We start from the raw sequence: 16,207 nt of genomic DNA on the forward strand, positions 1-16,207 counted from the left end.
GAAGACCCAACGCAGCCAAAAATCAATCAATCAATTAATTAATTAATTTTAAAATATATATATATATATATATAGAGAGAGAGAGAGAGAGATAAAGCAAATATGGCAAATGGTGACATTTGTTGAATCTGAGAGTTATCTGTTTCACTCTTTCAACTTTTCTCTATATTTGAAAAACTTCACAAAGAAGTTTTCAAAAAAGAGTCTCATGACAAAGACATTATGCTATCTATAGTTTAATTTTTACCTTGGTAAATTATAAAGCAGAGCCAAAGGAAATTTCCTCCAAACAAGAATATGACAGCCCACATCACCTATTCTATAACTTCATTTAAAAACAAACAGAAAAAAAAACCTCTGCCCCAAAAAGATACTATGAGCTGAAGGGATACTCAGAAAGGGAGCCAGAAGCAGACAGGTTTAAATGAAAATCTGAGGGTCCAAGGTATTTTACAGTTCATAGGACTTCCCAGATAAAATGGGAATTGGCCTCAACTATATATACGTCATAATTCCCTAGGAAAAGATGTGGTGACTCCTATTGAAAAGAGAGAAAACCAGACTAGGTCAGATGGACTGATAACAGTAGAGGATAGAACTATAAATAGTTAGGAATAATTTTAGAGAAAAAAACAGAATGAGGCAACATAGAATCTGAGGATTAGGAGGTAAACCGTCCACCCAAGGAAACCTGAGAACAAGAAAAAGACAACAAAGGGACTTCCCTGGTGGTCCAGTGGGTAAGACTCCACGCTCCCAATGCAGGGGGCCCAGGTTGGATCCCTGGTCAGGGAACTAGATCCTGCATGCATGCCGCAACTAAGAGTCCGCATGCTACAACTAAGAAGCCCACACACCACAACTAAGAAGCCCGCATGCCGCAACTAAAAGATCCCACACGCGGCAATGAAGATCCTGAGTGCCGTAACTAAGACCCGGCGCAGCCTAAGTAAATAAATGAATAATTTTTTTTTAATTTATTAAAATAAAAAGGAAGACAACAAAGCACAAGAAGAACAAATCTGGGGTAAAGTAGGACCTCAGAATAAGTATAGAGCACACAGAACAATCAACCATTTTTCATCCAGGAACAGCTCAGGGAAGAACCTACTCAGCCAAAGTGGTGAAGCAGATGCCCACAAGGACAATGGTTCTCACTCAAATCCAAAGAGAAAAGTCCTGAGACTAAAATAAATCTCAAAAAAAAAAAAAAAGACATTCTTTGTCTCCTTTAGAGATAAACAGAGGCTCAAAGAGTGCTCACACTAGCCTGGAAACAAAGGTAAATAGCAAATAAGAATCAAAACCCCAAGGATGAGGAGCTAAAAGAGGGATCTATGGAAGAGAAAGGAAGAGTAAAAATAGAGAATGTCTAAAAGAATCTAATAATTAGAACTTGTACCAAGCCAAATTACATCTAGGAGACTGTACTCATGTTTTATCTCTAAGGTTTGTACAATCTGTATTCTCAAGATCCTCCACAGTGATATGTTATCTGACATAGTAAAAGGGACTTTGCTGGTGTGATTAAGTTAAAGACCTTGCAATGGGGAGAGTATCCTAGGCTATCCAGGCAGGTCCACTATAATCACATGGGTCCTTACAAGCAGAGAACCTTTCCCAGCTGTGGTTAGAAGGAAACATCACTATGGAAGAAGGATCAGAAAGACACAACATTGCTAGCCTTGAAGATGGAGGTAGGGGACTAGGATCCAAGGGGACTAAGATCCAAGGACTATGATCCAACTTCTAGATCAACCTCTAGAAGTTGGAAAAGGCAAGTAAACGGATTTTCCCCTAGAACATCCAGAAAGGATTGCATCCCTGCCAACGCCTTAATTTTAGCCCAGTGAGACTCATGTCAGACTTCTGACCTACAGAACTGTAAGATAACAAATTTGTGTTGTTTTAAGTCACTTTAAAAAAATCCTTCACAGTGAAGTACAACTTCATTGCATATTTGAATTGTACTGGACAATGAGCAAGAGAGAATGGGCTTTACAGGTAAAGAGATCAGAAGGTGGAAAAGTTAGAAACCATGAGACTCAATGAGATCTCTGAGAACCCACCTCTCTTTCAACTTGTGAGTGGTGGGCTATGAAAAGTTAATCTCATATCAGTGGTAACAAGAGAACGCAACAGAAGGAGAGTTCTATTAGGAACTGCACCTAGAAATTCCCCATCTTGATTCACAACTACTGTCAGTTAATTGCACTCTCCGTACACACAACTCCTCTCAACTTATTCCTATAAATCCATGCTTTGGAACTAGCTCTTCCCCTAAATGAGAAGTATATAAAGAACTGGCTTGAAAGATCTTTGTTCATCATTAAAAACCATTCTTTCTCCTGTTGTCCTATGTCTACTGCTCTAATTCACTTACCTAGATCTTGACTTCTAATTGACCATAATCTTTGACTTCGGCACCTAAGCCCTGACCCTTTGTTTTACAGCCTACTAAATCAAAGATTCTGATCTGTCATTTCTAAACTCTGGACTTTGGATCACTTGCCATCCTGTAGTGGGTAAATCCTATGGTGGCCTCCATGTTCACATTCTGCATAATTCCCTCTTCCTGAGTGTGAATGGACTTGTGACTTGTTTCTAACCAACAGAATATTGGTGACTGAATGTTGCTCCTGTGATGATCAGGTTATATAATATGCTAAAGTGATGGGATGGCATAACTGTGATTAAATTATGATATATACATTTATAATACATTACATATATAAAATATGTATTATATATAAGATATATATAAAATATATCTTCATCTGAATCTTGTTAGCACATACTAGAGAGACTCTCCTGTTGGCCTTGCAGAATCAAGCTACTATAAAGTAAGAAGAGAGACAAATTGAAGGAAAAACTATGTTAAACAAAAAGGAACCAAAACTAGCCAGAACACCTAGGCAAGAAAAAGAAATAAAAGAGAGCCAAATTGGAAAGGAGTAACATTATCTCTGTTCATAGATGATATGATCTTATATATAGAAAACTCTAAAGATTTCAAAGAAAAATTGTTAGAACTGATAAACAAATTCAGCAAAGTAGCAGGATACAAAGTCAACACACAAAAATCAGTTGTATTTCTATACACTAACAATGAACAATACAAAAAGGAAATTAAGAAAACAATTACATTTACAATAGCATCAAAAAGAATAAAATACTTAGGAATTAACTTAACCAAGGAGATGAAAGATTTGTACAATGAAAACTACAAAACATTAACGAAAAAAATTAAAGTCAACATAAATAAATGGAAAGACATCCCCTGTTCATGGATTGGAAGACTTAACACTGTTAAAATGTCAATACTACCCAAAATAATCTACTGCAATCCCTATCAAAATCCCAACGATAGTTTTTGTAGAAATAGAAAAATCGGGACATCCCTGGTGGCGCAATAGTTAAGAATCCGCCTGCCAATGCAGGGGACACAGGTTTGAGCCCTGGTCCCGGAAGATCCCACATGCTGTGGAGCAACTAAGACCATGCACCAAAACTACTGAGCCTGCGCTCTAGAGCCCGCAAGCCACAACTATGGAGCCCACATGTCACAACTACTGAAGCCCGAGCACCTAGAGCCTGTGCTCCGCAACAAGAGAAGCCACCGCAATGAGAAGCCCACGCACTGCAACCAAGAGTAGCCCCCGCTTGCTGCAACTAGAGAAAGCCCACGCACAGCAACAAAGACCCAACGCAGCCAAAAATAAATAAATATATAAATAAATTTATATATTAAAAAAAAAGGAAATAGAAAAATCCATCCTAAAATTCATATGAAATTTCAAGGGACCCCCAATAGCTAAAACAATTTTGAAAAAGAACAATGCTAGAGGACTCACATTTCCTTATTTCAAAACTTACTACAAAGCTACAGTAATCAAAACAGTATGGTACTGGCATAAAGATAAACATATAGACCAACTGAATAGAATAGAGTCCAGAGATAAACCCTCAAATATACGAATTTTCAACAAGAGTGGCAAGACTATTCAATGGGGAAAGGACAGTTTTTTCAACAAATGATGTTGGTAAAACTGGATATCCACATGCAAAAGGATGAAGTTGGACCACTACCTAATACCATATACAAAAATTACCCAGAATAGATAAATGTAAGATGTAAAACAATAAAACTCTTAAAAGAAAGTAAAGGGCAAAGCCTTCACAGCATTGGATTTGGCAATGATTTCTTGCATATGACACCAAAAGCACAGGCAACAAAAGTAAAAAATAGACAAATGGGACTTCATAAAAATTTTTAAATTTTGTGCAGCAAGACACTATCAACAGAGTAAAAGGCAATCCACAGAATGGGAGGAAATACTTGCACATCATAAATCTGATAAGGGATTAATATCTAGAATATATAAAGAACACCTGCAACTCAATAACAAAAAAGCAAACAACCCAATTCAAACATGGGTGGGAATTCCCTGCTGGTCCAGTGGTTAGGACTTGGTGCTTTCACTGCTGTGGCCTGGGTTCAATCCCTGGTCAGGAAACTAAGATCCCACAAGCCGCATGGTGCAGCCAAAAAAAAAAAAAAAAAAAAAAATGGGCAAAGGACTTGAATAGACATTTCTCCAAAGAAGATACGCAGATAAGCAACAAGCACATGAAAAGATGTTCAACATCACATCACTAATCATTAGGAAAATGCAAATTGAAACTACAATGAGTTACCACCTCACAACCATTAACACAGCTATAATCAAAAAAAATTCCCAAAACAAAGTAACAAGTGTTGGTGAGGATGCAAAGTAATGGGAACCCTTGTGCCTTGTTGGTGAGACGGTAAAATGTAAGCATTATAGCAACTATGGAAAACAGTATGGCAGTTCTGTTAGAATTACCATATGATCCAGCAATTCCACTTCTGGGTATAGAGTCATACCTCAGGATCCAAGGTTACTGGTTCCAGGATTTCCCCATGGATACCAAAATCCACAGATACTCAAGTCCCTTATATAAAATGGCACAGTATCTGCATATAACCTATACACATCTTCCTGTATACTTTAAATCATATGTAGATTACTTATAATACCTAATACAATGTAAATGCTATGTAAATAGTTGTAAATACAATGTAAGTGATATATAAATAGTTGCTGGTGTGCAGCAAATTCAAGTTTTGCTTTTTGGAACTTTCTAGAATTTTTTTTCCAAATATTTTTAATCTGCCATTGGTTGAATCTGTGGATGGGGAACCCACAGATACAGAGAGCCAACTATATACCCAAAAGAATTAAAAACAGAGTCTAGAAGACATATTGTATGTCCATGTTCAGAGAAGCATTATTCACAAGCACTAAATGTGAAGGGAACCCAAGTGTCCTCAACAGATGAATGGATAAGCAAAATGTGGTATATACAGTGAATGAAATGTCAGCCTTAAAAAGGAAGGAAATCCTGACAAATGCTACAACATAGATGAACCTTGAAGACATTATGCTAAAGGAAATAAGCCAATCACTAAAATTGATTGATTCCACTTTTATGACATACTTAAAGTGGTCAAAATCGTACAGACAGAAAGTAGAATGGTGGTTGCCAGGGCCAAGGGGGAGGCATGAATGGGGAGTTATGTGGTATAGCGTTTCACTTTTGCAAGATGAAAAGAGTTCTGGCGATGGATGGTGGTGATGGTTTACATAATAATATGAATGTAATTAATGCCACTGGCCTGTACACATATAGTAAATGTTGTCATATGTATTTTACCACATTTTTCTTTTTTTTAATTGAAGAAAGACAAAAAAAGAACCAGAACTGAGTGGTCTTAAAAATTCTCAGCCTTGGGCTTCCCTGGTGGCGCAGTGGTTGAGTGTCTGCCTGCCGATGCAGGGGACATGGGTTCGTGCCCCGGTACGGGAAGATCCCACATGCCGCGGAGCGGCTAGGCCCGTGAGCCATGGCTGCTGAGCCTATGCGTCCGGAGCCTGTGCTCTGCAACGGGAGAGGCCACAACAGTGAAAGGCCCACATACCGCAAAAAAAAAAAAAAAAAAAAAAAATTCTCAGCCTTTCCAGATGGCAAAAGATGCTAAAATTAAGAAATTCACCATCAGGAAAGTATACTCTAAAGAAAAGGCCAAGGATGTGACTATGCAACTTTTTGCTAAAAATCTTAGAAACATTAAAAGGTCAGAATATTCAGTTACACAAAGGGCCCTTTCAAAGAGTAAAAGGTATGCCTACCAGATACTCTCAATCCAACCAGAGGGCCTCCAGGAAGCTTAAAGGTATTGTCCCTCAGCCTTCTCAGCAAGAGTCCAAGAAAGAGATGGGTTTATCTTTAAATTTATCTTCTGAGTGAATCCCACTAAAATCCACAGAGACCCACTAAATTATTGAGAAAATCATGTTGACAGACACACTGCTAGTTTGCATTAAAAAGGACAATAAATACAAGATGAAAGGAGGCTGTCAAAATTCTACTGGCTGGAAGCAGACAGGATAAAAGTACTCTGCTTCCAACATCTGCTGTCTTTCATGAAAAAGGAAGGATGACTCGGGCATGGAGCCAATTGCCCAGGGGGCAGAGCCCTACTCAGCTTCTAGGTACCTCCATATTCTTCCCCACCTTAGTTGTTCCCTCTGAGTTTTACCACTGTCCGATCTGGTTTCCAGTTCCAGTCAGGGCCTTTCTTATCTAGTCATCTTAATAGCCCTCTCAGGATCCCACCGTGTTCCATCCTCCTTGTCCAAATCCCATTCATTACCTACCTTAAAAAGTTTCTGAGAGTGTTTAATCATAAAAGTCATCCCATTGTTTAACTTTGTGATATTCTCTTGAAGGTCATTTGCAGTGACCTATTCAGAGCAAAAGAAACCAAAAAAGGGAGATGAAAAGCTGGGAGGTAGAAGGCAGATACTCCCATTTACTTATCAGTAAGCTAATTCTTTCAAACATACAATAGTTTCTATCTCCAAGAAAGCTGACTCTAATACAACATTTAATTCTGGAAAGGTTTTTTGGTTCAGCAGGTTTCCACTAGAGATGATATAATCTAGGAAGAACCACGTGTCCCTGAAGTGATCAGGAAATCCTTGAGAACCAATCTTCATTTCCTAATTCTGCCTGATAATCAGACATACATGCAGAGTTACTAAAGAAGATCTACCCTGGGAAAAGGGGAAAGAAGAATAGAATCTGTAACAATCACCAAGGACATTGCTCTCTAGAGAAACTACAGTTTCTCCAAAGACGAAAGAGAACTGTCACTACTAATTGATACCAGAGGTGACATCTGTTTCTTAAAAACACAGTCACATGGTCACTGATTACCTTCTCTTGTTTCCTCTGCCTTTTTTTTAAGCACTTCAGCATATCTACTATACCAAAGCCCGCATCCTCAGCATGTATCTTTGTTACTTAATGTTTGCTTATACTAAGACCTCTTTCACAGGCTTCTCTTTACAGTCAATGCTTTCCTTTACAGTCACAGATCACTTACTCCTTTTCAGTCTCAGTGAGCTCGTTCTAAAATTCTTTCACTACGAGGCTTTATCTCCTTAACATGGACAAATGTTGGTGTGTCTTTTTCTTCTCACACACCTCCCCTTCATCAACCTTTCTCTGGGCAGAAGCTCTTCCTGGCCCAGAGCTTTATATTATTTTTTCACTAGTTGCCTGTTAGGCAAAACATCTTACACAACCTCTCTCCTTTACCTTCCTTTTCTCATCCTATAATCCCCAAAATCTTTTATAAGTCACTATATCCCATCTATTTCTATTATCTTCCCAACAATCCTGTCAAGTAAGTGGAAAAGGTGCTATTATGCCCAGCTTACAGAGGAGGAGCCTACGCATAGAAAGAGGAAAGGACACAGTTAACAGGGGTTTGCAGCTTCCAACCCAGTTATCCTGACTCTAATTCCATCATACAGTAAAACCTATTTTATGAATGGACAGGAATATGAAGCTACGTGCTTCCAGGCCAAGAATTAGTTCAAAAGCCTTAAGATAATGCACTTCTCGTGTAAGTCACTAAGAAGGGCATGGTCTCAGTAATAAGAAGCATATTCAGCTTTATTTAAGGAGAGTACATCTATAGGATATAGAAAAGCTACAACAAGGCAGGATTGCTCTCTGTGTCATCTTATCTAAAAGCTCAGTGACACTATCCTGTAAGATCATACAGCTCTATTCTAAATTTATACCATTCAATCTTCAGAAATCAATTTGATTTCCCAAGAAGGCTTTCATGTTAAGAAGGAATTTACATTGACCAGCCAAAATCAGTATTCTAGTTTATTTAGTAGTTATATTTTCCTCTAAGAATTTCCACTAATAAATTGCTAATCAGGTTTGTCAAGAGATTGACTTATAATTTATAAGCAAGATTAACAAGAATTGGCCCCCTCAGGTTTAATAACTCTTAAATGAACTAATAAAGGAAGTTCCTAGCCTTGTAAAGCTGAAGACTAGACCTTGGGCCCTTGATAACCTCACCAAGGTACAGCCATAGGACGAGGGCCAGCCCAAGAAAACCAAGCAGTCTTTCCTTTTTCCCTCAACACTTACATTTTTTGGCCACAAGACATGGGGCGCAAACATAAGGGCAAGGTTATAGGCAGACATCTTATTCTTGTCTTGTTTCTTTGCTGTCTGGTACAGGAGATCAAGCAATAACTTCAGCAAGTTACGATTGGGTGGAGGGAGAATGAGGAATAGCAACTGAAGAGCCTCAATTTGCCGCTCTTTATCTGGTACATTGGTCTTGTTTCCTTTATCATCAAACTGCATCAAATCTTGAGGACAAAAGAGGTGATTGCAAAGGAGGGAGAAAATACAAGCAAGAAAAAAAATCAATGCTCCTACTATTTATTATAATCAAAGAAAGAAGAAAAAGAATCAAGCATAAATAGAGATTATAACAAAATATAATAACAAAATAATGTCAATACAACTCAATAATTAAAAGAGAAAAACCCCATCAAAAATGGGCAAAAGACTTAAATAAACATTCCTCCAAAGAAGACATACAAGTGGCCAGTAAGCATTTGTATACTCAGTATCATTAGCTATCAGAGAAACGTAAATCAAAACCAAAATGAGATACTGCTTCATAACCAGAGGTGTGGCTATAGTCAAAAAGACTGACAATAACAAGTGTTGCCAAGAATGCTGAGAAAATTAAACTCTCCTACACTGCTGGTGGGAATGTAAAATGGTGTGATCACTTTGGAAAACTGTTTGGCAGTTCCTCAAAAAGTTAAACATAGAGTTACCATATGACTTAGCAATCCCATTCCTAGGTATATACTCAAGAGAAATGAAAACATGTCCACACATATCTTTAATAATGCCACCCCTTCACATTTCCTCACCAAGATATTTTACTGCTAAAAAAATATGAGAGTGAATTATGCCCTGATAACAGGATGATCCAGGCAGCTCCTTATGGAGTCAGAATCATTGTTTCTCCCCTAACAAACTACACAGGTTATCAATAAAAACAGTCCCCTAGATAATCAGAATTTCAAAAGACACTGAAAACCATTTGGGTATAATTCATATAGACCTGAAAATGATAACAACGTGTTGTTGAAACTGTTTAACTTCAAAAATAATTCCAGGTGTAGGAAAGGCAGATAATATTTCTAGAAACTGTCCCCTGTTAATATGAAATTGAAAACAAAAATCCCTCCCAGTTATCAGCAAGGGGTACCAAACGATACACCTGTGCCACACCTCAGTATGATATCAAAGAACAGTGAATCATGGGGTGGTGGAGGGGCGGTTTCAGATACTGCACTAAATAAACTCAACAGGAAAGCAAACAGAACAAGCATTCTTCATGTTAACCCTTATAAAAAGAACTTATCAATATTTCCCATATCTTTTTCAAATATCCAACAACTTTATTTCTCCCCCAAAATAACTGTAAAGTTATGTAACACTCTAGTAATATTTTCTCATTTGTATCATCTAAACTGTTCCTGAAAGTGCTAAAAAAAAAATCTAATCTTATTAGATTTTAGAAATTCAAAACTCGGTTTTTATTTTAAGTAGTAAAAATTATTCAAAAGAAAAAAATTTTCTATTTATTTTCTTAAAATTAGAAGCAAGAGTAAAAGACTCAAGGGTAGAAAACTAAGTAAATATAGTATGGATGTGGATGCTGTGTGCGCTTAGAGCCTATTGCAGCATAACAGCTGTGCAATTTAAGAATGAATAACACAAGCACAAAGGAGAAAGAGGAAACTATTTATGAGCTGAAAATGGAACATTCTCCAAAACACAGTAAATGAAAAAAGCAAACCACAGAACCATGTGTATAACACCCTACCATTACATAAAAAGAAAGAAAAAGAATATATGTAGGTGTTTGTAAGTGTCTAAAATATCTCTGTAAGGATACATTAGAAATCAATAGCATTGGTTCCCTCTCGGAAGAAAAACTGAGTGCTGGGAACAGGGGTGGGAAAGAGGCTTTTCACTGTATACTCTTTGAACCTTTTGAATTTTAATTCATGTGAATGTATTGCCTATTTAGAAAACAAGTAAAATTATTTATAAGAAGCAAATTTCCAAGAGTAGAGATGATCTCAACTGAGGCATATTAATACTTAGCAAAAGCCTCAAACTAAGGCAAATATACAAAACTGTGACTACTGATTTGGGTAATTGATTTGGGTGTGTCAATCAATCCGGTGAAAAGCATACATAAATTAAGCAACTAAAATGTTCACAGCACAATGCTAGGATCCATCAGGAATACAAAAATAGGTAAAACCCAGACTTTATCTTCAAAGAAGTTTATTCCACAAAAAAAAATTTTGACAAAATCAACCATAACTAGCCAATGCTTATGAGTATTCAGAGAGCCCAGAAATATCATGAAGTCAAACAATATTAACAGAAGCACTGCTGTGGGTTACAAACAACAGAATATTCCAGATGACTTTACTAAATTGAAAGAAATGTATTCACATCTCTTTCTCACCTCCTATACTCACCAGCAATTTTGAGGTGTGCATGAAAATGTTTATGTGTCAGCAGGGGCTCAGGTAACTCTCCTAGAAACATCTTCAGCAAGGTAGCAACATCATTTGAGTGAAACTCCCCTGATTCCAAGTCGATATCAGTTCCATTATTGAGAGCATCCCTTAAAATCTGCTGTCGGACACTATTCCCTGGTACTCTAAACAAACCCTCTACTCTCAAGTCTGTTCAGCATGGAAGAGAAACAGAGGACATGAAAAAGGAAATAAAAAGAGGAATTATGATTAAAATAAGTCATCTAAAAGACCACTTTATACTTGAAAGACCCTTTACAAAGAACTTGAAGGACGTTTTTGTCTTTCTTCCCAGATTAGTTTAGAACCTACTGGCCCCTGAGGAAACATATCTGAACATCCCTGAGCACCCAGAGATCTCCCAGACTGAGACGTGGTCCACCCAGGAGTCACTGAACCTCCTGAGGCACACCTGGAAACTGAATTTAACCTTTTTTTTTTTTAATTTTCTGTTGAAATATAGTTGATTTACAGTGTTGTGTTAGTTTTAGGTGTACAGCAAAGTAAGATATATATATATATATATATATATATATATTCTTTTTTAGATTCTTTCCATTATAGGTTATTACAAGATATTGGGTATAGTTCCCTGTGCTATACAGTAGGTCCTTGTTGGTTATCTATTTTATATATAGTAGTGCGTATATTGTTAATCCCAAACTCCTAATTTATCCCTCCTCACTCCCTGAATTTAACCTTAATAGTCAGAATGGGCTTGAAAAATAAGTTGGAAGAAAGCCAAATCTCCCTGAAGGCCCCTTCCAGTGGGTCATCTCAGACTTTGCTGGAGGGGCCAAGTTCATCTGTGGGGGTTCATTGCTCCTGTAAAACAGTTTCCCAGCCTAAAATGAATCTAGAGTCTCTGTGCTCCCCAGGAATTAAAACTCTAACCTATCAGATCACCTTTCAGTCTAAGAGATTCCCAGAAGCTCAGGGTCATCCCAACTAAACGATTCTTCCCTCCCACCTATATTTTAAGCTAATCTAAGGGGATAAAAAAGATGAGACATATTGTTTTGGTTTGACCTGGAAGAAGCACGAGAGTTATGTTTTCAGCTTAGGTCCATATTTCTTTGTATAACCCCCTAATTCAGGGGTCCAAGTTCAAATGCCTACAACGCCAGGCTGGTAACAGTAAATGAATGAACAGGAACCCTAGCAAACTGAGGAGCACCTACCTGTGCTCCAGCTGACTGTGTCCAAGTGGCAACAGGGCCCAAGGATGCTAGATCTTCCTATTATTTCCTATTATCCAAAGAAGTTGAAAACCTGGACTGTTTCCATTTTAAAAGACTGATAACTTATTTTATTTTTAATTTAATCCTTTGCCAAACAAACAAAATATGAATATAGATGACTTAAACTCTTAGGCTGTCAGTTTGCAACCTCTGCTCTAGCTCCTAGCACAATGTCCCATATAGAATAAGACATAAATAAGTGTTAGTGTCAAATTTATCAAGACATCACATAAAGCCACACATTTCATATACACTCAGCTCTGCCAAACACTTAGAGCAATGACATAACCAGTATGACTACTAAAAAAATGAAAAAGGAATTAAGTGAAGAGTGTATTTTAATCAGAGAATTCTAGAGATGAAAAGTATCTTTGGCAATAAATTATGCTCCCTGGAGTAAATGTTATAAAGGAGCAACGTATTTTTACAGAAGAAATGTCTCTTTCAGTCAAGGGGAAATTGTGATTTCATTGACACTATCTAATGTATATATACCTTTGAGAGTATAAAACAAATCAATATATGAGATGAAATTTAAAAGGAAATATATTTAGAAACATACCACCTGAAATTATCATTGATTAGTGTCTTTGTTGATGGTTAATTGTCACCTAACAATTGCTAACTCAAGGATGTTAGCTCCCAGTAGAAAACTGACAATTCTTCATTAACAAAGAATGACAAAATTTCAAGTAGTCTTACTTTTGTGTAGATATTCAATCAGTTGGTATATACGGGCAATGCCTTCCTCTGTCAGTGGGGATCCAAATATTACTCCTTTTTCTGAAAAAAACCATACAATAGAACAAGGCTATATTTTCCACAAATAGTACAAAATCAGCATACTTAAAAGCAACATACCCCTCAAGTATATTATGTTACAGTTTAGCAAGTATTTTCACAGGGTCAGTAAACAAAAACCTTAAAGTTGGAAGTGTACCAGAAAATGTAATCAGAAAACTCTCAATCAACTCTCTGCGAGTTTAATCTTAGATGGTAGGTTCCTTGAAGGCAAAGACCATCTTCTTATTTAAGTAGCAATACCTAGAATATTGATATGTAATTTAAAAACAAACAAAAAATAGAACTTAGACCCATGATTGTCAGAGCATGATAGATTATCCACTAGAGTTGGTATAGGGTCTGATCTGTTATAATGTTTAAACTTTTTTTGCTGCCCTCAGGATTTCCTAATATTTAAAAAAACAGGGGCTTCCTTGGTGGTTCAGTGGTTAAGAATCTGCCTGCCAATGCAAGGGACATGGGTTCGAGCCCTGGTCCGGGAAGATCCCACATGCCGTGGAGCAACTAAGCCCGTGTGCCACAACTACTAAGCCTGAGCTCTAGAGCCCGCAAGCCACAACTACTGAGCCCACGTGCCACAACTACTGAAGCCTGCGCGCTTAGAGCCCGTGCTCCGCAACAAGAAAAGCCACCGCAATGAGAAGCCTGCGCACCGCAACAAAGAGTAGCCCCCGGTCACCACAACTAGAGAAAGCCAGCGCACAGCAACGAAGACCCAACACAGCCAAAAATAAAAAATAAATTTATTTTAAAAAATAAATTAATTTAAAACAATTAAAAAACAAAATAGTACCTCTTTAACATCTTATCAAAAGCAGTGTTAATAGTCATAATTTATTATATATATCACTAATAACTTATTTCTGAGAAGGCTTTTTTTGGGTGATTCACAGGTATTTGCCTTATCAAAGCATTCCATGGAATGAAAACATTTGAGAACTACTGCAATAAAAAAATGTTCAAACTTTCTTTACTGTACTCACCAGCTGTGAAACTTTGTATCTTTAATATTATTTTAGTATAGTATTAATAGGGCATGAAAATCAAGGTGCCCCTGATAACTACCTAAACTAATCATGTTATGTCTTGGGGACTGATATATATGCTTTAATTTATCTAGACAGTTTTTATAATTTTTATTAATATTACTTAAGGTTTTACTACTCATGTAAATGAAAAATGACAAAAAGTGCTTTATAATAATAGAAACTCCTCCATGAACATGCAGATGTTCAGAATGAAGCCCAGGGAGCAGCTGAGACCTGTCCCCTTCACAGATACATCTCCTACCCTTTCGCTTGAGAGACATTAGAGACCGGAAGAATCCTGATGCCGGGCCGGCCCCACCAGGCAACTTAAGGTCCACTTCTCCCATCAGCTGAGCCAACTCAGTTCCAGGCAAGTCGATGAGCCTTGTGATATTGCTGACCACCAACTCGGTGAACACCTCAGGTTTCTCATGTCGGAGTTTCTCCACAAAAAAGTCAGGATTGAAGATAATGGGCTGACTTCGAAGGGAAGAGTCATTGCAGATAACAAAATTGCAGATGGCATCTCTGAAAACATGAAACAGAAGAATCTTTGGGGGGATCATTTTTAATATGGGTTTCGCATTCCCTCTCGACCATACAATTATTCATTCTTTCTGTGGGCATATATATAACCTACAGACTGGTCTTTTGAAAACCTAATCCCCAATCTGCTGACTGCATAAAAGAAGACAATTTGGGCTTGTTGCTGTTTAGGTTATATCCACCTTAGAATTTTAGTTTAAAGAAAAGACACCAAACAGCCTCTATGATATGACCTGAATTTGCCTCTTAATTTTAGGCATTCACTGCAAGAAGATAGAGATCCTTACAGCCTCCTGAGTCTAAGAGTATATTAGAACTGGCAGTCACATAGACCACTTTCCTTATTAAAACAGTCAAACCCTAAACTATTACCATTAAATTCTTGTAAAACATCAGAACTGCAGCTGTTCCCCCTAACACAGCAATGGGTAATCATTAAATTAAGGCCTTCCTGGGAGTATAGCCAGCACTGTATGGTATTTTCCATCCAGTGATTAACTGCTGACAGTAACACAGGCTAGTCGCAAATGCCACAGAAACCATGTGACAGTGAGCATGAGACTACTGAAGAGCTAAAACTATATCTAAACAGTATAGTAGACATTTTGAAAACATTTACTCTACCCTTAGGGTTCTTTGGTTCCTGAGTCCCTACACAGGCAGGTGTTTCCTTATAATCAGTCCCCTTCAACTGAGCCAGGCGCTTTGGATTCTGTTCCTCATAACCAAAAAGCCTTCACTAGAATGGAAGGCACTTACAGGTACATAAAATAGATATTAATTCAGCCTTGCCAAGGTTCAGAAATGGGTTTTATTTTAAAATCCTTCATTCTGGATGGCTTTGGCCCATCGTCTAAGTCCAAACTTTGCTCAGACAGGTTCTTCCTCTCTAAGGCACTTTAAAAAATTCTGTATTTTGCTTCTAATTTTACTCTTCTATCACTGAGTAATACTCAGCAGATATGTTCTGTTGGCCCTTGATCATAGCTGGTTTTCCACTCCTAAATTATTTGGGCTATACTTCTAGCAAAGCTCCTCTGACTCTCAGAAATATTTTCTTCCCTATTGTTTTCTAATTTTAACATGTTACATATAAGAACTGTATTATTCCATCTCTTGTAGCAGACACATCACCACTTGTTTGTATCCATTATCAATCATCTCTAATGGCTTATTCTAATTTTCATTATATAAACAGCCATCTATTATACAACCAATGAGTAAATGTAACACAAGCCAGAAAGGACAAGTCATCACATCTGTCAGACAAAGCTGAAATCCACCTGACTCAATCAAACATTCCCACAATAAAAACAATCACAACTTAAAAGTTTCCACAACACCCTAGGTACCAAAGCACTGTTCCAGGAAAAATGATATCTCTAAACATTAAATATAACTAATCTTTAACACACTTTGCCAATACTACATGGAACTTCTTTTTTTCTGGCCACACCACATGGCATGTGGGATCTTAGCTCCCCTGCAGTGGAAGCACAGAGTCTTAACCACTGCACCGCCAGGGAAGTCCTACATGGATCACTTT

At 37.5% G+C, this 16,207-nt stretch overlaps 1 protein-coding gene across 4 annotated transcripts in view; it reads right to left on the reverse strand.

Annotated features, from left to right (window-relative positions):
- ARHGAP19 (Rho GTPase activating protein 19) overlaps window positions 1-16,207 on the reverse strand; it is a 60,304-nt gene that overhangs the window by 24,674 nt on the left and 19,423 nt on the right. For all 4 annotated transcript variants that reach the window (XM_060125358.1, XM_060125356.1, XM_060125357.1 and 1 more), the window contains exons 2-6: window positions 14,378-14,643; window positions 12,986-13,066; window positions 10,983-11,192; window positions 8,545-8,771; window positions 6,744-6,830 (exon numbers count right to left, since the gene is read on the reverse strand). In XM_060125358.1, the coding sequence (XP_059981341.1) occupies window positions 6,744-6,830; window positions 8,545-8,771; window positions 10,983-11,192; window positions 12,986-13,066; window positions 14,378-14,643 (871 nt within the window). The remainder of the gene's footprint in view (window positions 1-6,743; window positions 6,831-8,544; window positions 8,772-10,982; window positions 11,193-12,985; window positions 13,067-14,377; window positions 14,644-16,207) is intronic.

The sequence above is a fragment of the Lagenorhynchus albirostris genome, chromosome 16 (genome assembly GCF_949774975.1).
Source record: "Lagenorhynchus albirostris chromosome 16, mLagAlb1.1, whole genome shotgun sequence".
In the NCBI taxonomy this organism is placed as follows: domain Eukaryota; kingdom Metazoa; phylum Chordata; class Mammalia; order Artiodactyla; family Delphinidae; genus Lagenorhynchus; species Lagenorhynchus albirostris.